At 53.6% G+C, this 23,347-nt stretch overlaps 1 protein-coding gene across 1 annotated transcript; it reads right to left on the reverse strand.

The window, feature by feature from the left end:
- Window positions 1-502: 502 nt before the first annotated feature.
- On the reverse strand, window positions 503-4,254 carry BARX1 (BARX homeobox 1). The gene is made up of 4 exons (XM_081542863.1): window positions 3,789-4,254; window positions 1,768-2,059; window positions 1,601-1,685; window positions 503-1,169 (listed from the first exon to the last, which is right to left on the reverse strand). Exons 1-4 carry the CDS (start codon window positions 4,012-4,014, stop codon window positions 1,005-1,007), a joined length of 768 nt encoding a protein of 255 aa, XP_081398989.1. The 5' UTR covers window positions 4,015-4,254; the 3' UTR covers window positions 503-1,004.
- Between the last annotated feature and the right edge of the window lie 19,093 nt (window positions 4,255-23,347).

Raw genomic sequence — 23,347 nt, forward strand, 5'->3', positions numbered from 1 at the left:
CTCCGGGAGCCAGGTGCCTCTGCAGGCAAGGGCTGCTGATGGTGGCCGGCCTCGCGGTGAGTCCTAGGTTTCCTGTCAGCCTTAGGAAAGGCTGGCGAGAACAATCTCAAGGACCTCACAGTTAGTCCCTGAGACCGAACCAACAATTGGGGCAGCTTTCAGCCCGGGGCAACTTGCCGAGTGAGAGCGTGGTGGCCTGGGGCTCCTACTCCTGTTGGCGACCGCTGTGTGTAGCCTGATTGCTGCCATCCGCGGCGCCCTGGACGGAGAAGGAAGGGAGCAGGTTCAGACTGGCCTCTCATGCCCACAGCGGAAGCGATTCCTAGGATCCTGCAGCAACCGAGCCGCCTGCGTTCCGGCCCCAGCCGGGTGGAGCTGGTTAAGGCTCGCGTCCACGGAACCCCGGGGCAAGGATGTTTCAGAAGCCACTGCGTGTGTCCCTCTTACCTCGCCGTGTCCCCCTCCAACCTCGCGGATTCAGAAACTCCCTCATCAAGTCCCGCTGTGTCATAAAATATTTTATTGGAAAAAAAAATCACCGTCTTCGTAAGAGAGGGGTAGGGGCCCCAGCGACGTCGGTTTGTCTGGGCGCCATCTCCGGCCGTGGTGGCCTGCGCCGGGCCGCGGGGTCCCCGACGCGTGGAAGCGCGTGTGTGCCTGGAGGCGTCTGGGCCCGAGGGCCGGCCAGAGGCGAGTGGGGGGTGCAGGAGAGGAGCGGGGCGTGAACGCGCGTGGAGCGCCTGGCGCCGCGGAGCTCCGAGCGGAGGCGACCTTCTGCCGCGTCTGATGTGAGTTTCCAGGCTAGGGCCCGCGAGCGCACTGGGGCCTCGGTTTGGCTTCAGGGTCTGTCCTTGTTTGGCCCCTAACTGTCCGCATTCAAGGTAATAATAAAAAGTTTAGAAAGCAAACGGCGTGGACGCAGAAGGGCCGACTCGCGGCTTTCGGCGGATTCTGGGAGCCGCCGACTGCGCTGGGGTTCCCTGGGCCCGCACCCTCTGCCGCGCTCAGTCCTCATGGCTCCGGTCGCTGGCCTCGCCTGGCGCCTCCGCCGTCTTCTCCGCCTCCTTGGCGCGCTCCTGCTCCGTCAGCTGTTCGCTCGTGGGGATGGAGTTCTTCTTTGGCCTTCCCTTGGGCTTGGTGGGAGACTCCAGGCCGCCGCCCTGTAGCACCTGCGAGGGAGACCAGGGGCGCTGCGGTGAACTGGGACATGGCCGGGTATCCCGGAGCCCTGGAGAGGCAGGCAGGACCTGGAGAGCCCAACGAGGCCATTGGAGGCCGCGCCTAGCCCCGGGGAAATGGTGGCCATTTGTCCGAGCGCTGCTGGGGCAAAACGACCAGAGCTCTTCGGGCGGAGGGGTTCAAGTCTTCCAGGAACACTGAGAGCTCAGGGAGTACGAAAAGAGCTGGACCAGGGCACCGGAAGGAAGCTGAGCTAGGGCACCCAGAAGGACAGAGAGCAGGGAGGGTCCCTCTGGGCACCAGGAGGGAGGGAATCGGGAGGATTGGGCCCAAGTCTGCACGGTGGAGAGGAGAGTAGCTCTCGAAGGCTGCAGGGGCGTGGCGGCAAATAGAGAGCACAGAAAACCGCGAAAACACTTACTATTTTCTTCCACTTCATCCTTCGATTCTGGTACCACGTCTTAACCTGCAACTGGCTCAGACCCAGGGACTCGGCGAGATCTATTCTGGAAAGAGCGGAGTGCACCCTCAGCAGGGCATGCAGCCTCCCTCCCACTACCCGCTGGGCCCAGCCTGGCCCCGCGCTACCTGTCCGGGGTGGAGAGGTACTTCTGCTTCTCAAAGCGTTTCTCTAGGCCCATCAGCTGCAGCTCGGTGAACACGGTGCGGCTCCGACGCCCCTTCTTGGCCTTAGTGCCCGGCTCCCCAGCGCCTGGCGCCTCCAGCTTCCCGCGGAGCTGCAGCTCCAGCGGCAGGTGCGGAGCGCCCGCCGCGCCGGGGAGCCCAGGTCCCGCGGCCAGCAGCGCGGAGCCCAATCCGGAGCAGCCGAGCGGCGCCAGCGGGAACTTAAACACCGCCGCCTGCTCAGCCTTCAGCACGGCTGCGGGGAGAGAGTGGGGAGCCGGGTGAGCTCGAGCCGTGCTCCTCCTCTTGGAGATCCTTGCACCGTGCGCCCCTGCCGACAGCTCGCCCTCAGCCAGTGCCCCCGGCACAAAACCTTCGTGCTGGCCGGGAAGTGAGAAATCTGTGCTAGGCCGACCCTCCTCGACGCCGGGGTTCCCAGAGTCTGGGAGGGGGACCTCCCCCACCCGGGCTCTGCCTGGCGTTCCCCAGGCCCCAGCTGCCCTGACATTTCAGGATTCCCAATGAACAAGGTCGAAGCTCCCAAACCAATAGAGTATGTGTGTCACAGAAAAGGGAAACCAAGAAAAAACGGCACACTTAGGATCATGAGCGTTTGCCCTACCAAAATCGGCTTTGCTGCATTCAGGGGGGGAAAAAGAGAGTTTCAATGAAGTAAGCAGTCTGCTGGTCTATGCAGGGCAAAACAGCCACCCCGAGGGACAGGCAGTGAATAGGCAGGACAGTCAGTGAGGGTGAAGTTGGGAGCTTCCCGGAAATTCCAAAGCACCCCAAGAAATAGGATATTTGTTCTTCCCGTTTTCTCTCTTTAGACTCTTCCCCGCGAAGACGTTTCAATTTTCATTAGTCCTAAATGATTTTTTATTTTTTGCCCGCTTCAAACGAATTATTAACAGCGCAGCTGGAGAAAAAGGCAGCAGAGATTGAACGCAAAACGAACCAACTGCTCCAGCTGCCCCTCAGGCAGGCGGATCACCGGCTGGAGGGTCACTGGGTATAGAGGATGTCAGTTCCCTGGGCTGAGGTCCTGCTAGAAGGTAGGAGGGCTCCCTGCCGGGATAGCATCTCACTACCGGCGGTGTTAGGCCCGCTGGAGTCAGGAAGGGCCCAGGCAAGATGAGCGGGTTAAAGTGAGGAGGCAGCGGGAGGGGAGAAGGGATCCTCGGGGGACGGTGAGAGGAACGGCAGATCCACCCTACTGAGAGGAAGGTTGGAGAGAGATAGGGAAAGGTCCGAAGAGGGGATGCAGTGGAGAGGGCAGGCAGGTCAAGGCAGGGCCCGGACAAGGAAAGAAGAGAAGAGAACTGAAAGGAGCAGAAAAAGTCTGAGTTGCTGGTTCAAGCTCGGCCAAGGTGCCGCCAATCTGGAGCGTAAGGGCCAGTCCGGCATCAGCTCACAGATAAGCCTCTTGTCCCCAGGCAAGGCCCAAGGGGGTCTACGCTACTGCACAGGCAGGTTCGTCACCAGCCTGAGACCCTGAGCTCCGGGAGGCTCTGGGCTGGCTCCAGCCAGCGTCAGCTCCCCGCACAGCACTCAGACACACGGGCCTCTTCCGTCAAGGTCTAGCTTTCCCGGCTTGGGCAGCCACGGCCACTCCCAAGTCCTGTGGCGAAGGCCCAGGCGCCCGCGGCCTGAGGTCGCTTTGACCCGAAGTCTGACATTCGCAGTCTGGTCCAGCGCCCGCGATGGGGATGCGGGCTCGGGTCCCCGGGCTGGACTCCTCGGGGCTGGAAACCACAGGGTCGCAGTGAAGAAGAGAGCGAATGCCCTCCCGGCTGGCCTGGCCCACGGGCACGAGGCCTGGTTTCTGCGCGGCCCGGCGCCTGCCCCTTTTGCTTCCCTGCCTGGAACACGCCGAAGGAACGGCCCGGGGCCTGCGTGCCCGGAGCTGCGTCCCGCAGAGGCCGCGGCTCGCTTCCTCCCGCCGAGCCCGGCCAGCGCCCCGCGGCCCCCGGCCCCGCACGTACCCAGGTGGCTGTGGAAGGGCCGCGCCGCCAGTAACGCCTGCACGCCGAACTTGAGCAGCTCGCCCGCGGCGGCGGCGGCGGCGGCGGCGGGAGCGGCGCCCTTGGGCCCCGGAGGCTCAGTGAGGATTTCCTCGATCATGAAGCTGCGGTAGCGGTGCGGCCGGTGGTCGGCGCAGCCCTCGGGCGGCCCGAAGCGCGCTGCGCCCGGCTCCCCCGGCCGCTGCATCGCGGCTCCCGGAGCTCGGCGGCGTCAGCGGCTGGGGCGCGGGGCCCGCGCGGGGTCTAGGCCGGCCCGCAGCTCCCGGCGGCGCGCGGGCGCCGGCTCATGCCCCCTCCCCCGCCGGCCAGCCGGGCGGAGGCACAGGGCGCGGGCGGGGCGCGCGGGGCTCGGCTGGTCGGACCCGAGACTGCGCCCCCGCCCCGCTCTGCCGCGCCTCTAGCCCGGTCGGCCCCGCGTCACCGCCCCGCCCCGCCCCGCCCGGCCGCCCCGCCCCGCCCCTCGACACCGCCCCTCACCCCCCAGGCCGAGCCCGAGGGAGGGCCTGAGATGGGAGGGTGGCAGGAGGGAGGGGGCCGCGAGAGGGGCAGACCGACCCAGACAGAGGGAGACCCAGCGGAGCGCACGCCCAAGATGGATCGAGCCGGAGAGCTCGGGACACAAGAACCCCAGGGATGGGAGCTGAGGGATCGAGAGAGGTGAGAGAGGGTCTAGAGCGAGACACCGAGGGCCACACAAGATGCGAGACGGTGACGTGAGGATGCCAGGGACGCCGAGACGTGCGCAGAGAGCAACCGACAGAGGCGCGGGAGTCAGCGGGCCGTGACGTGCCAGAGAGCACAGAGGCAAGCAGGACAGAAAGAGGGGGCAGTAAAGAAAGATGGGACAGCTAGCAAGGCGGGCGGCCTGGGCAGGGGTTAGGGAGCCCCGGAGAGATCGGGGGGAGGAGTAGAAAACTCGGCTGGGAAGTGGGTGGCGGTGCTTAGCCTCTATGCCAGGACGCAGGGCCGCCCGCGGGGCTGGAGTGCAGCAGTGGGCCGAGTGCAACTCGCAGGGCAGTGATCTTACCTGTGCCTCAGTTTACCAGGCACCGCCTCATTTCTCCGGAACCGCTGGAGAGTCAGATTTCTCCAGCGAGAATTTGCTTATATTGTCAAGTGATATGTGGACCCCTCCGCACAACCCTAGACGCTGTGGAGTGGGTTAGATTCCCCTAGTTAGAGCAAGAGGTGGATCCCAGGAAAACGAAAGGCTGCAGATTTGCCTTTTCGCAGTTTTGGAGCAACAGAGAAAACGGGTATTGGGTGGGGCTGGATGAAAGCCACAGAGGGCCCTGGGAGTCCGGAGATGAACTCTGGCTCCAGCCTCCTCTCTGAGCTTTAAGGACCCCAATATGATTGAGGAAGGCCAGATGCTTTGTGGGTCTCTCTCTTCATCATTAGGGGAATAATAGTCCAAGTTAGGGAGTCAATCCCAAAGCTCAACTCTCCACTTAGTCTATCTCTTTGGCATTGTCACTCAAGACAAGCCACTGCCCCATTCTGGACCTCAGTCTCCTGACCTGTCCAGAGAAGATACTGACATCTGATTTCAGGGAGGCTGTGAGGACTTAGTGGGGGGCCCTGTTCCCATGGGTCCATAGGATCCATTAGGGAAGAGTATATAGTTTGTCCAGACAAGGAGGGTGGGGTGTCAGCAGAGATGGGTGGGTGTCCCCCGGAGACTGGGGAGGGTGCCGACCCTTCTCCTCCTGTCCCTTGGGAGTCCCTCAGCTGGGGTCCTGGGTCTCTTCTCTTTCCCATGTGAGCTCTGCCTGGGACCTCAGTGGTCACCTCTGAGAAACAGGACCTACTTACTACACCCGTGGCCCCACCTCACTTCAAGATGGTGCAGCTTCTCAAGCTCTAGCTGCTGGTGGTGAGGCCCTGGCACCTGTGGGTGAGGAGATGCTCAAGACTCTTTGTCCACAGGGACAAAGAGAATGTCTTACCAGAGGCTCTAAGAGCCCAGCTGCCCCTCCCCCTAGTTGCTGAGTGACTTCAGCCAGGGCTGCACCTTTCTGAACCTCCCAGCCCTCCTCAGGACTGAAAAGACCTCCAGCTGCTCCATATATGGGTGATCTTATGAGTCACATGGCTGCTCAGAAGGGGATAGTGTGGGACCCACTAAGAGTGAGGATATCCCACACAAGGCAGGCCTCTGTCCCAGTGAGAGGTAGAGAGACAGGGAGTGGGTCTGTGCCATCTCAGTTGGCCCAGTAGCCACCAGGCAAACAGAGAAAAGCCAGTGTCTCCCAGAGCTCTAGGCAGTCCAGCTGGAAGCCCCTTCCGGCTCACAGGCAAAGAGAACTTCTCCCTAGATAGGTGCTTGAGTATCACCCAGTCCAACCACCTACTTCCTCAGATGGTGAAACTAAGGCCCAGCAAGAGGAAAGTACTGGCCCAGGGACCACAGTGAGCAGGGTTTGTTTTCTATTTGCTGCTGGTGCATATGGCATGGGGCCCATTTTCCTCTCACCTCCTTCCACCTAGTAGGGCCCATCAGCCACCTCTTTCTTGCCATACCTTCCTAAGGGCACAGCCTATGGGTAGCCTACTGTGAGGGTTAGACCCAGCCACCCCCACTCCATCCCTTTACCTCCTATTTGTGCCCTTAACTGAAGCCACCTGGCTTTGAACCATCTCTGCTCTAGGCAGTTGCCTACCTGAGGGTCTTAGGTCCTCCAGACTGGAGCTCAGGACCCAGATCGGAGGACTTGGGAATCACATTGCTCAACTCTCACCAAATCCATTTTGCCTCCATTCCTGGGTCAGGTTTAGGGGTAGGAGGTTATTTTCAGGATTGAGGCTTCACCTCTAGATTTTCGGGAGTCAGAAGACTAGTGCAGTCCAGCCCCCACCCTATTTCGCAGATGCTGAGGGGGAATATTTCCCCTCAGCTACTTGGGCTTAGCTTCTGGAGGCCGAGGTCTGAGCCATGGCAGGCACGAGGAATAAGGCCCAAGGCTCTTTGGGGGAGCATTGGAGACCCTAGCTGGCCCAAAGGGCTCCCTGTCACCCCTCAACGCCCTTCCCTGGGTGGGTAGGCCTCTGATCTCCCCTCTCTGGGCATGCCTGTGCTCAGCTGTCATCCCAAAGAAGATCTACAGATAAACCCCCTTTTAGGCGAAAAAATACTCACAAAAAGCAGCAGGGCCTCTTTTGCTTGGGAATTGCAGCATTATTGGCCGGTAAATGATTCCCAGAGAGTGGGGTCCTTCCTCCTTCCTTCCCAGAGAGAAGGGTCCCTCCTCCCAGTGGGGAACAGAGGCCCAGAGAAGGGAAAACCCCCTTGGGCGAAGGGGCCTCAGGGCCTCTCGCGCGGTCCCAGCGTTGTAGCCCCCACCTCAGGAGTGCAACCGCCGGGCCCAGCTCCTCCAACCCCGGGCCTCCCGCCGCCGCTGCCGCCTCGAAAATCCCGGAAACCGTCCGCTCTCGGCGGGCGCAGTGGAAAAGGTGACCTCAGCGCCCGCGGCCAGCCGCCCTCACCGCGGGCCGGGCGTTGAGGGGCTCCGGGCAGCAGGGGGGTCTCGGCGCTGCCCGGACGCCGGGTGGGGCCCCTCCCCACTGCTGCTCTGCTCCTCAGACCCCACAGCCGCGCTGTAACAGCAATAGCGCGGGAGAGGATTACCTCCCTCCCTAACCGAACCCCGTCAGCCCAGGCACGCAGGTTCCAGACCTTTCCTTCCTCCTGCTAAGGGCTCCTCCTCCCCTGGCGCCTCCCGGGTGGATTTCTGGAGCCGATGGGGCGAAGGGGTCCCGAACCATTGTACAGATGAGGAAGCTGAGTCCGGCTGTGCGCAGGCCCGGGCAAGGTCTGTGACCAGGTCTGGGTGCTTCTGCATTACCTGGAGTGTTCTGGGCCCAGTTCCTCCTCCAGCACACACCGAACCCTGGCCCTTTTTCGTTGTCTCCTCTCCCAGTTGTCGAGGGTTTGTGTCCTACTCCGCAGAACAGAGTCGGGGATGGGAACCACCAAGAGCGGTTTCTTCTGGACCCATCCGCTCACCCTTGGGCGCAATCTCCCGTAGGCAGCTGCTGGGGGGGGGGGGAGCTCCACACCTCCCCTCACGCCCAAGTGACCCAGGAACGGAGCCGCGAAGGACTTCCCGGTTTCTGTCACCCTTGGCAACCCGGCGGCCCTCGCCCTTGTGCCCGGTCTCCTCAAGGACGCCCGCGGTCGCGTCCGAGCCCAGAACGAAAGTCGTCCTCTACGGGCTTCTTTTGAAAGCGGTCACTTGTGATTGTCCCCAGCCCAGGGCAGGCTAACGCTGGTGGTTGAGGCTCTCAGGTGGCCGTACCGGCTCTGTCTCCGTGGACCATGCCAGGAGGAGCATACCGGCACTACCGGGAACACATCGTTCGTCCTGAGGCCCCGTGCCCCATTCTTGCTCTTAGTGTCTGGATTCAAGACTGGCGACATCTGCCTTGCCTTCAGAACAGAAAATCTCGATGTTATAAAATTACTCCGTCTCCACGCTCCTAAGTCACACCTCCTGGTGACCGCACGATCACTTTCTCTTTGGAGAAGCGGATCTCTAATGATGCTTTTCTTTATGAACATTTCAAGTCATGTGTGGACTTTTCGTTTTGAATCATTTCAAACACCTGTGAGCTCAGGGCTCAAAGAGCGTTTGGGGACAGCGCTCTTTGTCCCCCTCTCCCTTTCAAATTCTCCCTCTTCAAGTAATTTACAAATTTGTTCCTCTGGAAATAGTTCCTTTATTTTTGTTTTGTAGCTATTTTTTTAACGTGTGATTTTCTTTAGAAATGTGTTTTGAAGGCTAGATCCATAGATAGGCAATAATTGCCTTGACCCAGCCAGGATCCCGTTCTTGATGCCCCCAGAAACCCAAAGCGTTCCTGCTGGACACAGCGCAGATCCCGGGCTGTTCTGCACTCGACCCTAGGCATTTCAGCCTAGCCGGGGAGGTTTGAGCTACTACCTTGGTTCCGAGTGGAGTCCCGAACAGTGTCTGCACTGGAGGCCACACGCAGGGCCAGGAAGTAGTGGCCGCGAGTGCCTCCGCTCTCTGGGGCCCCAAGACTCGCGCAGCAGCTCCTGCGCGCAGATATCCACGCCGTGTGTAGGCAGCCCGGGATCTCCCGCCGGCTTCTCCCGCAGATTTGCGCAGGTCCTTCGAGAACGTGCTCTGAAACAAGGGCTCTGTGCTCCAGGAACACGGTGCTAAGGAGCAGGAGGCTGGGTCCGACTCCCGCCCAGGAGCCAGTCAGGGATCCCAGTCCAGGGTCCGAGCCATTCTGGCCTTTGAGAGAACGAGGTGCCCACTCGCCTGGGCCATTGTCCTCCTGAAGCCGCGGGACCGGCCTCAGCGACAGAAAAGGAGAGGTCCTAGGACAGAGGCCGGTCCTCCAAACACGCGCAGGCAAGGTTCATGAAAATGGCTCAAGCTTTGTTTTTCTTCCTTTTTCTTTTTCTCCCTTCCTTCTTTGCTGTTCGTTCTGTCTTCCCTCCCTTCATCTGTTTACCCTTTTTTTTTCTTTAGCCTGCTTCCTCTGCATGCTTCTCCTTCCTCTTCTTTGTGCTCTTGCTCCTTCCCTTCTTGTCTCCTTCCCTGCTTCTCTGCTGTCTCCATTTCCCTGTTTCCTTTGGTCCGAAGGAGTCCACATCCCAGTCCGTCTCCCTGGTAATAAAGGGAGGGGCTTCATCCTCACCAGGGGACCTCCAGGTACCCCACTGCAGAGCCCTGGGAGGCTTATGTGGGCTGTGGACCTGGGACAGGGTCTCCTCCCAGCTAGCTGGGCATCCGAGGTGGCAAAGCTGAATGAGGCAAAAGACTGAATCTGTGACCCAGCCAGGCGAGGCAGGTACATCTCCTCCAGGGTGTCTTCCAACAGATGGGAGGCCAGATCATACTGACCCTTTCAAGAGGGAATTCACACTTGTATCTGTCCTCCCTAACACAGAAGTCCCTTCTCCCCTGCAGTATTGGGGGGTGGGGGTGGCGGGGAGGAAAGAGGAAAGAGAGAAGCCACAATTACCTTGTTCCTTAGACACCAGGCCAGACCAGCCTCTGGTTCCCGGGCTCCAGCCCAGTCCTTCTCCTGCTGGTCTGAGTGAGATAAAGGGTCTAGGAGCTTGGTGCCCAGTCCACATACACCTGTGCTTCCTGCACTATTTTGTACACGCTCCTCAGTGCCAAGCGTAGGCCCAGAGGCCCTGCTTGCAAATGTCCAAATGCCATGCAGGGCACACAAGGAACCCACGATGCAAGCTCCTTCCCTGTTTCCCAGAATGAAAACAAGAAGGGATGAACTAGATGAATACTTCTTTCTTACTAATTTTAACAGCCTAGATCAGGGGTTGAAAAACTTTCTGTAAAAGGCCAGATAAGTAAATATTTTAAGCTTTGTGGGCTGTATGGATCTGGTGTGGTGCCTCCATTCTGCCTTTGAGCATGAATGCCGCCATAGGGAGCATGTAAAGGAATGAATGTGGCTCTGTGCCAGTCTCGCTCCATATGCACATCAAAACTTGAATTTCATCTAATTTTCATAAAATATTACGTCACAAATATTTGTCCTATCTCTATTTGTTTCAACTATTTAAAAATGTGAAAAATATTCTCAGTTCACAGGCCATGCAAACACAGGCAATGGGCCATAGTTGCCAATTCCTAGTCTACTAGTCTAGATGCAAATTTTTCTGATTGCCCAAATACATACACTTCTGTATCTGAAGGGTTGCTGCTGCTGCTGCTGCAGTCGTGTCCGACTCTGTGCGATCCCACAGACGGCAGCCCACCAGGCTCCGCCGTCCCTGGGATTCTCCAGGCAAGACCTTATTTAAAAAAACATTTTTAATTTTTTTTCCATGAATGCACTCATTATTTTTGCAGTATTGTGGCCTTAGAAACACAAATTATTAAGTTCATTTCCTACTCCCATTGTTGAATTCTCAACAATTTAAAGTCTTCCTGATACTAATACACCTGGGCACTGCGTTGGAGGCTTTACAACCATCATCTCATTTAATCCCACAATAGTCTTTAGAGTAGGAATTATTCACCCTTACTTTCCAGCTTCTTGCATACTCCTTGTGACAGTACACTCACTCCCTGCAGTGGCAGCCTTGACAGACTCTAAAGTCTGATTCCTCTGGAGAACTCCAGCTGCTGAGAGCTCAGTGACCTGGCTGGCAGCCCTGGAAGGCCAAAGGCCAGCAAGGGTGTGAGTGCTCCCTCCAGGACCATCCTTTCCCATCTCTTCTCAATTCCAACTAAATCCCCTCCAGCTGTTGAAATGTGGATTGGACAGGGGGCCACAGCCTTGACTTTCTGGGAGTTTCCCAAGCCCTGAGCTTTTGCAGGCCTTTGCAGCTGCCAAGTGACAAATCCTGCAAGGAATAGGCAAAAGGAAAGAATATGACAGGAAAAAAAGCTATTATAAATGTGTTACTTGCTAAAAGTGTTTCCAGGAAATCTTGCCCAAGCGGAGGCCTCACCCTCTTCTTCTGCATCTTCAATGGCTTTTGCGCCCTCTGCTGGTCAGATTGAATCCTAACCAGGCTCCCTCGATCCATCTTTCCTCTTCAAAAGGAAAAGCAAACCCAGAACTTTATCTCCCTTTTATGTACCAGACGCTTGCTGGATGCTGAGCAGGAGTGAGGAGATATCCTCAGGGAATGTAGTTTATGGAGAGAGATGGACAAATGTGCTTACAAGTGACAACAAGGTGAGGGGGAGGTGGATGGCTTCCTGGAGCAGGTGACATGATGTAAACCCCTTGAGGGGTGCGGAGCTTCCAGATGCAGACACGGTAAGCTCATGCTTCTGGAGGGTGTTGGTGATCCAATCGGTGGCTGACAGCACGTGTCAGTATGTTTTTAAATGTTTGGATACTTTAGCGCCAGCCACAACTGGCCTTCAGAGACATAACTGCCCTCTGTGCTTCGGGCTTGGGGTGTCTCCATTCAGTTGTGGGTTCCACTGTGTACTTCCCGACATGAAGTAGCCCTCAGAACCATCTGAAGAGCATGTCTTCTGTGTGGGGCTTTGTCACCCTCTCCCTTACATCATCTCATTTAATCTCACTCTGGGAAGAGGGCATTTTTACCCTTGATTTACAGGTAAGTCAGTAGAGGTAACCAAGCAACTTCATTTGTCCAAGTGGTGAGCTGGTATTTGAACCAGCACCCTGTCCATAGCACTGCAGTGACCTCTTTGGTTGCATGGGGGGGGGCGGGGAGGGTGGGTCCCTCCACCTTCTGACTTAACCTCTGTTTTCTCTCCAAGCCCTGATTTCTGCTGAGGTTTATACCAGTAGCTCCACCTGCCAAAGGTCACTTCCAGTCAGGTGTCCACAGACACACTGCGCTCACTGGGCCCAAATCTGGACTCATCGTCTCTCGCCTCCCCCCAGGCTGCCGCTCCTGCTCCCCATGCCCAGGCTTGGTGGGGAGCATCCACTGGAGCAGCCATCAGTGTACACATGCTTTACTGCCCACCAACCAGGAGGGCCCAAGAGGCAGGCCCCACTCCTACCAGAGCACTCACAGCAAGCAGGGCATCCCCATTCAGCCGGCAGAGTAGCCAGTGTACTGGGCCCCTTCCATGGGCAAGCCCTGTACTGGCCCCAACCCAGGCCACCCCAGCTGTCTAGGAGGGCATATGGGTAGAGAGGACAGAGGGTAACCAAAGGTGGTGGCTTTGGGAAGGACGGGCTGCTTCGGGAAACTGAGAAGAAAGTAGAGAAGGCTGTGGAGGCGACAGCTGAGTAAGTATCTGGGTGTAGCAGGGCTGGAAAGCCCACCCACGTGCTGAGCTTGGAGTGGGAGTTTGAGCCTTTCTGTGATGTCTGGGAAGTCACCCATTTTGAAGCTGAAGGGCTTGTTCCAGAAACAAGCTTGTTCCCAAATGGTTTTGCATTTGGTGTTGCCCAAAGCAGCTTGTCCTCAGTCAGGGAGTTACAACTGTAGATGCTCCTAGTGCCCAAAGACAGCATGTAGACCCTGGGGCAGGTCTGAGGACCTCTGTTGTGGCCCCATAACCGAGGAACTGCCATTTACAGGCTACATAACCACTAGGAGTGTCATCAACTGAGCTGGAAATGGCACCTCCTGGTTGTGCAACGCACAACCTCTGTCCCCCCCCCAACTATGTCCAGCAGTCCTGCCAATTACTTGTTTCCTTCTGTTTTCATTGAACCAAATGGGGTTGAAGAGACTGCTGTCATTAAATTTTATGACATTATATATGCCCCTTTCCCAAATGATAAGCTACAATTTGAGATCACAAGACATATCCTATCTTCATACTCATGTTAAAAATCTAACTTAATTTAGAAATCTACTGCCTAGCCATGTTATATTTCTGTTACAGATTAGAGCAAATTTTCTCTTGAAGTTTTGAGTAAGGGACATATTGTAGACCAAATTCTAAGACTGCCCCTTGGTGTGTGTACACACCCTATGTAAGCCTTCCCCTTGAATGTGTGATAGACTGTCACTGCCCTGATTGTGTTACCTTATATGCCAAAAAGGGCTTCCCTGGTGGCTCAGATGGTAAAGAACCTGCCTGCAATGCAGGAGACCTGGGTTCGATCCCTGGGTTGGGAAGATACCCTGGAGAAAGGAATGGCTACCCACTCCAGTATTCTTGCCTGGAGAATTCCCATAGACAGAGGAGCCTGGCAGGTTACAGTCCCTGGGTTGTAAAGAGTTGGACACAACTGAACAACTAATGCCATATGGCAAAAGGGATTTTGCTAATGTGGTTGAGGTCCCTAACTTGTTGGTGTTGAAATGATCAAAAGGAAGATTATTCTGGACTTGACTTAAGTAGATGACTCCTTTTAGACCTCCCTTGGGTCTGAGCAGTTCTGCAGGCCTTGAAGTCAGCTGCCACATTGTGAGGGGGCACACAGGGGACCTGGGACCAGGACCCCGCAGTGGCCTCAAGGAACTAAGAGCAAGGGAATAGATTCTGCTCACAGCCTGAGTGAGCTTCACAATGGATCCATCCTCAGCTGGACCTCCAGATGAGACCACATCCCTGATTGCTACTCAGTGAGGCCCCAGGCAGAAGACCCAGCTAAGCCCTGCCTGGACTCCTGACCCACAGATACCCTGAGATAACATGTGTACATTGTATTAAGCAACTGCATTTGCAATAATGTGTTATTCAGGAATAGAAACCAATTCAGTAAGTTACTTGTGCATGGGCCAAACCTGACTTCTGCCTCAGGAGAGAGACTACACGAGAAGAGGATACCCCTTTGGGGACCTTTGCAGAGACCAAGTTGTGAGTCCACTCCAAGGTACACCTGCCAAGGGACTATCATGTGCCCCTAGTCCCCACATGCATACTGACTCCCAAGGAAGCCCCTTTGGCAGGGAGCCAGCCACAGTGTGGGCAGGATCTACACGGTGCTTCATCATCTAGGGTGGAGAACAAGGGAGGTGATTCTGATCACCAATGTCCTGGTATCCTGCAAACCACCCACTCACTGTGATTAAGAGTGACTCCAAGGAAGACTCCATCCAGAGAGGGAAAGCTGCTCTAAGCCTCTCCGAGGCTGCAGAGCTGGCCAGCGTTGCATGCAGATCCAGGGAAAACCAGGAGTGAGGTGGGGGAAGATGTGTGTCCAGTTCTTCTATCTCCCATCCTCTGGGCTCTGGGAGGCAGGATGAAGTAGCACATGGAATTTGACTCCATTCTCAGACATTTGGCCGGGTGCAACTGGGGCCAGTTCGCTCAGTCCCCACCCCCCAATTCGTTCTGTGGCTATGTCTCAGTCCCCCCAACCCAGCCCCACTCTCACAGCAAATGTATTGCCCACAGGAGGCCTCCCCTCCCTCCTGGTGACAGACTTCAGTCACCAGGTCCTACCCACTGCCTGCTGCACCTGGACTTGAGCTCCTGGTAGGAGCCAGTTGTGGCCCATGAGACCAGACCTTTCTGCTGGCCAGGCCCTGGTCAACGTGGTTTTGATACACCCCTGAATCCTGCCCCAGTTCTCTGTGTCCTCTTCTCACGTCCCCTAAGTTACAGGAAATCAGGGCTGTATGTCAGAGAGTGGCAGAGCTGGCTAGTTTCTAGCAGGGGACTTACACAGACTGTGTGCTGATTATACTGTATTGCATACTGGGAAAGTTCCTCCCTTTGCAGTTATTTCTTCATCTTCCTGATTTTGTTAAGTCCCACATCTCACCTTGCTGCTGGTATGGGGGCACTGTGCTCACAGACTGGCCACTCTTCTTTCAGCAGAATAGTCCAGCCTCAGCTGTGCAGCAATGGGCAGGTAGCAGTGCTACCTGCAGGGACAGAGGGGTGTTGTAATTGGATTTATCTTTATAGTTAACTACTTTTGACTTTTCCTAAGTGATGCTGAGTGGTTGTTTTTGTTTTTAAAATCTGTGAAAGTGAAAGTGTCGGTTAGTCGTATCTGACTCTTTGCAACCCTATGGACCGTAGCCCACCAGGCTTCTCTGCCCATGGGATTTTCCAAGCAAGAATACTGGAGTGGGTTGCCATTTCCTACTCTAGGGGATCTTCTCAACCCAGGGATCGAACCGGTGTCTCCTGCATTGCAGACATATTCTTATATTCTTTACCATCTGAACCACATCTAGGTAAATTTTAAATACTTTGAATTGGTTAGAGCAATGCCATTTAAAGGGGGAAAAAAATCGGATAAACAGTAGCATGGGTGATTCATGAGGAAATGACATGATCATGGAGGTGGTATGAGCAGGGCAGCATAGATTTAGATTCGAATTTCACTCAGTAACCTGGGGCACCAGCCTTTTTTGTGCTTCAGTTTTCTTTCACTGAGAAAGGACAATAACATTGTGAGGACCCACTATGTGCATATTCACAAAGCTCTCAACTATGCAGCACCTGCTAGGTGACTTACATAGAACTGACATGGGGTTAAGGAAGCCTGCATAGTGAGCCCTTTTAGACGCAGCTGATGACCATTCCTGTAGGGACTTTCTGACCCCACTCTGAGAGGTGCTGCCCCCTCACTGACACCTTTAGCTCCAGATTTCCTCTGCCACTTGCTTCTCTTGTCCCCTAGACAGGACCCTTACCTGTCCTGGCAGGAGGAAGTGACTGTCAACTGCAGTACCCAGCAGGGGGCCTCGCCCAGTCGGTGAATGTGAATGAATGAACAAAGTATCAGGAAGGTTCTGACTGCTCCACGGCTGTGCAGCTGTCTGGATGCTGGGTGAGCTTGCCGCAGAAAGAGCCCTAAGCCTTCGAGCAGGAAGCACCAGCCTCCCACAGAGGTTCACCCACATCTATCGTGGCTGAGCAGGACCCCTTGGCATGTGCACAGCAACAAGTGGAGACAGTGGCTCCTGAGCTATGTGTCAAACAGACGAGTCTTACAGTCAGGGCTCAACTCAACATGGTTCCCCTATAGGCAACAAAGTAGACTGTAGCCAGATGGGCAGTGGCCACCTGGAGCCCTGAGGCTGGTGCTGGTCATGGTGGGGTGGTGGTGGTGGTGAGGGATGTGCGGCTGGGCTGGGGAGAAGAGTAGGTGAGGCCGGGCTGGAGAATGGTTGTTCTTGGAAGTTTACTGTGCTGGTAGCCAAGAGAGCCATCTCCAGGGCTTGGAGACAACAAGCCTGATCTGATTTCCAGGCCCTGCTACCCTCCCAGCAAGGCCCTGGAGCTCCTGATGCCAGAACTCCCTTGAGTCAGGCAGGGGCTTTGTTCCAGTTAGACATTCCAGCAAAGCAGAGTCATGCTGGACTGTCCTTCATAAGGCCTTTGTCTTTGGGGTAGACCTCCAACATCTGGTAAGGTGGAAGAGTTGGGAGGGCTTCCAACCCCAGGGACTACTCATCCCCATCCCAGTGTCCATTCCCCTCCTTAAAGGCCTTGCCCAGCCCTGGGTCTGTCTCAGGGAGTCTATTCACTCATCCCACCTGAGAAAGGATAAGGCGACAGGGCCAGAACCTCTCCAGGCTGCTGCTCACCCCCAGCCTGGCCACCCTGTTTCCTCTGGGGCCCCTTCAATCTCACAGGCCAGAATCCCTTATAAATGTTGTGCAGTCCTGTGTCACCAGTGAGGAGGCTTGCATGCTAAGTTGTTTCAGTCATGTCCAACTCTTTGCAACCCCATGGACTGTAGCCCATCAGGCTCCTCTGTCCATGGAATTCTCCAGGCAAGAATACTGGAGTGGGTTGCCATGACCTCCTCCAGGGGATCTTCCTGATCCAGGAATCGAACCCATGTCTCTTATGTCTCCCTCACTGGCAGGCATGTTCTTTAACACTAGCGCCACCTGTGAAGCCCAGTGAGAAGGCTATGTCAATACATCGCTTCACCCCTGAGAGACTCAGTTTCCCATCATAAAATAAAAATCAGACAAACTTCCTCATCACAGGATTTCTCAGTGCCTGGTCCATAGCAGGTGTTTAATGAACAGAAGCTCCCACTCCCTGCATGCAAAGCTGAGGAGGGGAGAGGCTCACTCCAAGCCACATGGCTGGTGGTGGGATTGGAAGGACATGTATGGTCGCAACAGATTGTAATGAAAGCCTCCTCTCCTGGGAGGCTGGCGAGGCCAAGGTCTGTGTCCGCTCCTTCTGTGAGTCCATCACTCATCGGTCCACAGAGTGGCTCTGTGTGGGGACTGCTCGTGAGGAGCAGAGGGGAAGAGGGAATTCTGGAGAGTTTCACATTGGTGATTAAGTGGTCCAGCTTGGAGGAGATGCTGGTCGCTTTCCTTGACAACCCGACCAGAGCTAGGATAATCCTTCCACATGCACAGCAGTGCTGAGACGAGCACTCCAGGCAGCCAAAGCTCAGAGCAGGGGTCCTGCCTCCAGGCTGTCCCCCCCTGCTCTGTGGCATCCCCAATCTGTCTCTCCCTTAGTGAGGTAGGGTCACAGCGGTGAAAGAGATCTTCAAGCACCCTCCTGCCCAACACTGTGACAATCAATTCATGTGTGTCTTGACCAGTCATGTCTCCCTGACCATTCTGGCTCCACCCTTCAGCGGTTTGGGAGACAAACATTGAAAACTCTCTGAGCTTTATCTTTCTCATCTCTCCATGGGGGACAGTAGCAATCCCATGTTCCGGGATTAGTGTGAGAGTGAAATGAGATAATACGTTCAAGGTGCTTAGCAGAAGGCTAGGAACAGAGTAAGTGCTCATAACATTGGAACAATAAGATGCTTCTAAGTGCTCAGAAAATCCTTACCAATGATTACCCTTTGAAAAAGTATCTTCTACCATACACCTAAGCCCTTTGGCATAAGGCAGTGTTGTCTGTATCTTTCTGACCAGAAAACTGAGGCTAAAGGCATTACAGTAAATGCCCAAGGAAGCTAGTAAAAGCACAGTCAAGTTTGAATCCTATGCTAGGAAGTCTACGGTTGCCCAGTCCTGGGTGCAGGAAACTAGTGGCCAGGTGGTAGGGGTGAAACTCATACGTACCGATACCCAGAATAAGAGATGGAGAGTGAAGCACTGAGAGGAACAGTGCAGAGGTCACGATAGAAGATGCTGGCACTGCATGTGTGCATTTCAGGGCAGCCTTGGAGGCCTGAGTGCAAAGACGCAGCTGGGTGCTTCTAAGTAAAGATGCTAGCATGCAATGGGAGTTTGCCATATGACTCAGGGAACTCAAACCAGGACTCATAACAACCTAGAGGGGTGGGATAGGGAGGGAGGTGGGAGGGATGTTCAAGTGCGAGGGGACATGGGTAAACCTATGACTAATTCATGTTAATGTTTGGTAGAAACCAATGCAATACTGTAAAGCAATTATCCTTCAATTAAAAATAAATAAATTTTTAAAAAGAAAGAAGAATTTCCCAGATTAATAAGGAATAAAATAAAAATAAACTTTAAATTCTTGAAAAAAAAATATGCTGGCATGGTTTTCTCCCATTTCCAACACTCCGGTCCACCTAGGCATCTTCTTGCAGAAGCTCAAGTCGGGGTCCAGAGCTGAGAGCAGGGACGGAGGCCCAGGCTGTGGGACTCCTCTTTTGCTTCCTGGAGTCCCTGGCTGCCAAGGCACAGTCAAGTGCCCCCCAGCCCCCAATTCCCTTGCACAGGCCCAGCCTTCGGTTTCAGAACTTGGTATGAAGCCAGGCACCTTCTCAGGATGGGTGAGGAGAGAGAAGATGCAGATACCCCGACAGGACTGATGACTCAGGTGAGTCCTCCCTCCTTCCCTCCAGCCTCAGCTTTGTCTGCTGGGGACTTTGGACAGTTCCCCATCCCTGGGACGGTGAGGGTGAGTGGATTCCCAGAGGGTGTGAGAGACCAGGGGTGGACCCAGGAGAGCCAAGTTGGCATGTGGAAGTTCCGAGGAAAAGAAGAGAGAGCCGTGGAAGGTGCTCCAGGGCTGCACTCTCCTTCTAGAAGGCCTGTGAGGCTCCAGGCCCTAGCTGAGCGCGGGTGTGACCGACCTGCCTGCGTGCAGCCCGCGCGCCCTCTGCTGGCTTCTCCCGGAGCAACAACTTAGCTCCCATCTGTCTCTCTCTTGCCTGCCCTTCTGGAGGCAGGAGAAAACAGGTTTTTTTTTCCCCCAAAGAAACAAGTATTTATTTATTTATGTATCATGTGTTTTTGTTTTTTAAATCTCTGCCAAAGGCCTTTAAGGTCCTTGCCAACAACATTCACCAACCCCATCTTCACCACAGTGGGGAGAACTTTATGTTTTCTAGGGAGAAGGGGATAAGTTCTGATATTTTAAAATATTTAAAAGAGGATTCTAGAACAAGGCCATCACTACCTGTATGAGTTTCCTTTGGCTGTCATAAGAAAGCATCACAAACTGGCTGACTTAAAACAGCAGAAATCTGTTTTTTGTGTGCTGGAGGTTGGAAGTCTGAAATCAAAATGTCGGCAGGGCCATACTTCCTCTGAAGGCTCCAGAGAGGATCCTTCCTCTTCTCTTCCAACTTCTTGTGGCTGCCGATGATCCCTGACTTCTGGCTGCATCACTCCAGTCTCAGCCTCTGTAGTCGAATAACCTTTTCCTCTGTACGTCTGTGTCTCCATCTCCCTCCTTAGAAGACTTCCTGTCGTTGGTTTAGGGTTACCTTCATTCATCATAACTGATTACATCTACAGAGATCCTATTTTCAAATAAAGTGACATTCACAGGTCCTGGGAGTTTGGACTACAACATATCTCTTTGGGGAGCAGAGTTCACCCCACAACACTGCCCATATAGCACCTTTGTACAAATTACATAAAGACACCCCTTCCTGGAGGTAGGCATGGCTGCAGCAGTCAAGTGCAGGCTGGGTTTGTGCCCCTCGCTTACCCTTGAGCTGGGTACCTGTGTGCAGAGAACAACCTGCGCAACTGTAAGCAACAGCCCTATTCTGGAACCTCTCATTTAAACGCTTAACATCCATCCCAAGTAAAAGGTCCAGACAGAAATTTCAACTTCAGCCTGGGTCAATGGTGCTACGAAACCCAAAGGAAGAGGCTGAGTGGCTGCATCCCAAGGGTGGGGCTGAGGCAGAGTCTGCAGCAAACAAGGCCATAAGTGATACAGTTATCTACAGAGAATTTAAGAGCAGTAACAAAGCTGTCTAATAGTTGGTCTCCTTTTTTTTATTATCACCATGTATCCACCATTTTAAACAATGTCAATCATGAAACTCTCCTCCCTTACCCACATCTTATGCTGGTTTAAGTCCTAAACAACTGCTGCTGTTATCATTGTTTTTATAACATATGGAAACTTTAGGCTAGCATGCAATTATTATTTACCTTTTCGTGAAAACTGTGGTCTGTGTGGAGGTTATTTAGATAACTGGAAGTTACGCAGTGGAGCCTGACATACATCTTGAGTTTGTGAGCTTTGGGGACCATTGGTGAGCCCCGGTAGGATCACACACCCCTGAGACCAAAGGTAAAGTCCGTGTCTGTCCTGAAAGCAGGGTGACTGAGAAGACAAAGACAGACCTCAGGCTCCAAATCTACTGTTCTGCCAGAGCACTAGCAGTTTTATTTTTTACTAGTGTTTATACCTTACAACAGGGACTTCCCTGGTGGTTCAGTGGCTAAGACTCTGAGCTCCCAACGCAGCGGGTGTCTGGGTTCAATCCCTGGTCAGGGAACTAGATCCCACACGCCGCGGCTAAGAGTTTGCTTGCCGCAGCTAAGGCCTGGCCCAGCCTAATAAATAAATAATAATAATAATTTTTAAAAAACTTACAACAATGAAACAGAGAGCCAAGTGTAAAGTGTGGCAGTTCTGTATCCTGAATGGGGTGATGATTACTAGACAGGTGGTAAAATGGCAAAGAACAACACACATGTACCAACATCAACTTCCTGCTTTTGATTTTGATTAACTATAGTTAGTTAACCTAAAGTGTCACTGGGGAGAGCAAGGTGGAGAGCACACCAGACCTTTCTCTATTACCTGTGCAACTTAGTTTGAGTCTAAAATACAGTTTACAATAAAAAGTTAAAAAGGTAACCATGGGCAAGAATAATCTCAAAAGCCAAACAGAACAATGAAATAGTGCAAAATGCAAAGTGTACTAGTTTTGTGAATGCAGATTTATTTTGCACATGAAATATTTAACTTAAATTTATTATTCTTTTAAAATTACACTATGTGTTTTTAATTTGTTATTAAACCATAGCAGATTAATGCTTTGGTTGAATGTGCTCCATGTTACTTTGTCTTCCTATTTTATACTGTAATAATTTTTTTGGAATGAAGTTAAATTAAAAATTTGCTGAGGGACTTCCCTGGCAGTCCAGTGGTTAAGAATCTGCCGGCCAATACAGGGGACATTGGTTCAATCCCTGGTTGAGGAATATCCCCAAAATTGCACAACTCAGGTATTATGGCAAGCACATCTTTGGGGGTAACTCTTGGTCATCTGGGACCGCAACATGTGGAGATCTGGGGAGAAGCTGCAATAGGTCCAGAAACACCTCCTGGCCTGGGTCTTCCTGGGTCAGGCTGGTGAATGGGGTCTCAGGAGCAGCCCTGGACCTAGCTGGCTGGTGCCTGATGTGTGGTGTTCCCTTCATGGCTCTCATATGTAAAGGGATCCATGGACATCTGCCCCTGTGTTGCTGTAAACAGCTGGCACCTCATGCATAGACATGCCTGCATCCCTGCATCCTCACCACACACATTTCTTATTTCTGCTGCCTTCTACACAACTTTAGGGCACTGGCCTCGCAGACATGATCCATTTCACATCTGGACCTCCATCTCCCTGTCTATGAGCAGAAGGATGGATTGGATCATTCTCAAGGCTCCTACCACTTCTGACATCATCTCTGTCCCGGCTCTCTTTGTTTAGGATCTATTTCTTCACGTGTTTACTCAAGCCATGAGCCACTTACCACAACAATCCTAGGGTTTTGATACAATTATCTCTTTTTATGGATGAGGGAACTGAGGTTCAGCAAGGGTGGTAACTTTCCTGGTTTACCCTATAATAAGTGGCAGAGCTGAAACTGGAATCTGAGCACACTCTCAAAGCCCTCTAATCACTAGGCCACTCCTCTGGAGGCAGGAGGGAGCCCCCTGGGCCAACTGTCCACTGGTAAAAGTGAATGCCTGGTGTGGAGTGAATACTGGAAGTGTTCAAGCAGAGACAGGTTGATTGGTCAGGAAAGGTGCAGAAGGTGAGTAGAGGATTGGGTAAGACCTGCATGCTTCAGTGGCAGCATCATATTAATATAGTGTTTCCAGTTTTCAGAGGTGTCCCAAATAGTTTGTTCTTATTGATTTGTGAATAGTTTACATTTATATAAATTTAAAATACATCTTTTAATATAAAAAAAAAGAAAATTCAAGGTTACATTTGTAACAACACCATCCTCAATCTCTTGCCTTTTAATATGCTTTCCTGAGCAGGAAGAGGAACGAATGGAGTCACAGCCCTTGGGTCCACAGAGAAGGAGGTCCACCTTGAACCTTATGTGCGCCATGTACACAACAACCGCTACTCTAAGGCGCCTTAGGTATCCCTCCAATCTAGAGATACCAGAGCCCATGATTCCACTCTGAACTTTTCAACAGCACCACAGCCTGGGGTGGCAATTTCCAGGAGCACCAGCCATGTACCCAGTAAATTCTGAGCCCTGGAAAGTGCCCAGGAGAGGGTCCCTCAGTCTTTTTTGACTGGGATGTTTCATCATCCTGGCACTGATGTTCTCTGGCAAAGATCTTAACCCGGCCCACCACACCCTCCCTTACTCAGTCCGTTCTCATATTTATTGACCAGTGTCATTTTCCTCCTAGTTCTGATCCTACACCCCATGTTTTAGCTGTAGTTCTGAATATATGTCCTATTTCTAGTAGTTACAATATCACTATTTGCTTTGAAAAGTAAACCTCAAGAGCTCTGTGGCTTAACCCACTTACAATTTCTTTTGCATGCACATGTTTGATGTGGATGTTCCTGGTCTGTGGATGGTGTTTCTTTCTCCATGCAATGACTTAGGGATCCAGGCTCCTTCCTGGGAACAAGCTATGGGTTAGTTGTGTACCTTATGATATTTGATTTTTCTGCCCAGCATTTAGCCCATGTTGATGAAT

Source organism: Giraffa tippelskirchi, chromosome 1 (assembly GCF_054371585.1).
Source record: "Giraffa tippelskirchi isolate mGirTip1 chromosome 1, T2T-mGirTip1v1.2.pri, whole genome shotgun sequence".
NCBI lineage: Eukaryota > Metazoa > Chordata > Mammalia > Artiodactyla > Giraffidae > Giraffa > Giraffa tippelskirchi.

Bases quoted from the DNA above. Each gene is read 5' to 3' on its own strand.
- BARX1 (XM_081542863.1), bottom strand. From the start codon at position 4,014: ATGCAGCGGCCGGGGGAGCCGGGCGCAGCGCGCTTCGGGCCGCCCGAG. The intron at 2,060-3,788 runs GTACGTGCGGGG...CTCTCCCCGCAG, and splicing joins GCCCTTCCACAGCCACCTGG to CCGTGCTGAAGGCTGAGCAG. The intron at 1,686-1,767 runs GTAGCGCGGGGC...CGCTCTTTCCAG, and splicing joins TACCTCTCCACCCCGGACAG to AATAGATCTCGCCGAGTCCC.